At 37.0% G+C, this 2243-nt stretch overlaps 1 protein-coding gene across 1 annotated transcript; it reads left to right on the top strand.

The window, feature by feature from the left end:
- The first annotated feature begins 479 nt into the window (after positions 1-479).
- Positions 480-2030, top strand: LOC111376709 (expansin-A1-like). The gene is made up of 3 exons (XM_022999682.1): positions 480-700; positions 945-1266; positions 1379-2030. The coding sequence occupies exons 1-3, from the start codon at positions 565-567 to the stop codon at positions 1683-1685; spliced, it is 765 nt and encodes a 254-aa protein (XP_022855450.1). The 5' UTR covers positions 480-564; the 3' UTR covers positions 1686-2030.
- Positions 2031-2243: the final 213 nt, after the last annotated feature.

The raw sequence follows: 2243 nt of genomic DNA, 5'->3' as shown, positions 1-2243 counted from the left end.
TTTCTTTTTCTTTTTTTTTTTTGGATATGATACGGGATATTAAAATTATGATATTAAAAAAAGGCCGTTATAATTTTGTCCATTGTATTAGCCAACTCAATTGTATTTAATATTGTGGACTAGTATGCATCTCTTGATATTATTTTGATAGTATAGGTTGTACACAAATGGGCATATTAATGAAGCATAAGAAGCTAAAATCTTGTTTATTGTATTGTCTAGTATGTTCAGAGGCATAAAAGCAAAGATAAATTAATAATTTGGGGGTTGGACTTTGATCCATACACGGCTTTTCTGTTAGGAAATCCATGTGGGTTTGGAATAAATGGCAAAGAGAACGTGGGAATAATTGAATGAAATTAAGAATTTTTTCTGACTTTTGCATAGATAATTCCGTCCAAATGATGAGATTTTGCCACTTGCAGAATTAACATGTGAGGTTGTTGCATTGCAGAAATTTTGATACCTATATAAGCACCTTTAACTTTGAATTGACACCCACAATCTGCATTCACAAATCTTTCTTTAGAGTCTTCTCCTTTAGCGTCTGAAAAAGAAAACACAATGGCCACCAATGGCATTTTAGCAATATTGCTTTTATTTAGTTGTTTCGTTGTAAATGCCAGTGCTTTCACGGCATCTGGATGGATGCGAGCTCACGCAACCTTTTATGGAGGTAGCGATGCTTCGGGAACAATGGGTAAGTGTTGCTTCACTTCTGATGATAAGGATTGAGCCCCCAGTTGGAGGCTATTTTTTGGAAAAAAATTTGTTTTTGAACAGTAAACTTTTGGAGAATGAGTGATTAAAAAGTATGGAAAAATTTTGAGTTTACGTGCATAATAGTTTATTGTGTATATGTATGGTTGAAAATGAGTACGTTGAAAAAAAGGTTTTGAAAGAAGAACTGAATTCTGACATAAATTTTATGGGTTTGGCCACAGGGGGTGCTTGTGGATATGGTAACTTGTATTCAACTGGTTATGGGACTAGAACTGCAGCACTGAGCACTGCATTGTTCAATGATGGAGCAGCCTGTGGACAATGTTACAAGATTATTTGCGATTTTAAGTCCGATTCTCGGTGGTGCAAGAGAGGAATGTCTGTGACTGTTACGGCGACCAACTTTTGCCCTCCAAACAACGCTCTCCCAAGTGACAATGGAGGGTGGTGCAACCCACCCCGTCAGCATTTTGACATGGCTCAACCCGCTTGGGAAAAGATCGGTGTATACCGAGGGGGAATTGTGCCCGTGCTCTATCAGAGGTATTTACACTACCCTAAATTGACTTTGTGAGATCTGAAACTTTGTAGTGACGTTTATTTATTTAAATTTAGTCTTCACCGAACCATACTTAATATTCTCTATATGATGAAGGGTTCCATGCAAGAAGCGTGGTGGAGTTAGATTCACGATGAACGGTAGGGATTACTTTGAGCTCGTGATGATTAGCAATGTGGCAAATGCTGGATCAATCCAATCAGTGCAAATCAAAGGGTCAAGAACTAATTGGATGACAATGTCTCGGAATTGGGGTGCCAATTGGCAATCCAATTCTTATCTCAATGGCCAATCTTTATCCTTCAGAATCACTACTACGGATAGAATAACCAAAACTTTCCTAAATGTAATCCCAGCAAATTGGGGTTTTGGCCAGACATTTTCATCCCCAATTCAGTTCTAAGCTGAAGATTGTTCTCGAGTTTCGGGTTTTCAGAGGCAGCGGCGTGCTTACTATTTTAACTGAAGCAGCCCGCCGAATGTCTTGCATTATACGGTACAGATACGGAGTTATTGTCGGGAAGAGGTGGGATTTTCTTATTAATGGTTGATGGAGCCTGAAACTGAGGATTTATACTGTATTCAGCAATTGTTTTCAAATTTACTGAAAAATACATATGCACAATAAGAAGCTGGCTCAATCTGCAGCTTCAAGAAAGTTGTATTTTCATTTTTCTTTGTATGTAGTAGTGGCGATATTGATTCATCGTCCTTATTTTCTTCAAAGCGTTCAACAATATTCTATAAAGTTGTGGAGCATATAGTGCTTATCATTTGATTTCCCGCAAGTACAGTATCGTAAACAAGTAATAAAGTAGTAAATAAAATATCGTGTTCACGAGTACTACGTATCCTTACCTTAATCGAATAGCAAATTGCATTTGAATGATTTTATACTAAATTAACCAATTAAACTAACTATTATAATGAGCAAATTATGAAGCGTTTGTACATTTAGGTG

The sequence above is a fragment of the Olea europaea genome, unplaced genomic scaffold (genome assembly GCF_002742605.1).
Source record: "Olea europaea var. sylvestris unplaced genomic scaffold, O_europaea_v1 scaffold1553, whole genome shotgun sequence".
Lineage (NCBI taxonomy): Eukaryota > Viridiplantae > Streptophyta > Magnoliopsida > Lamiales > Oleaceae > Olea > Olea europaea.
The sequence above is the reverse complement of the archived record's forward strand: the minus strand, read 5'-3'. Positions and strand labels throughout refer to the sequence as shown.

Coding starts and splice junctions, on each gene's coding strand:
- LOC111376709 (XM_022999682.1), top strand. CDS start 565: ATGGCCACCAATGGCATTTTAGCAATATTGCTTTTATTTAGTTGTTTC. Junction 701..944: donor CGATGCTTCGGGAACAATGG/GTAAGTGTTGCT, acceptor GTTTGGCCACAG/GGGGTGCTTGTGGATATGGT. Junction 1,267..1,378: donor GTGCCCGTGCTCTATCAGAG/GTATTTACACTA, acceptor TATATGATGAAG/GGTTCCATGCAAGAAGCGTG.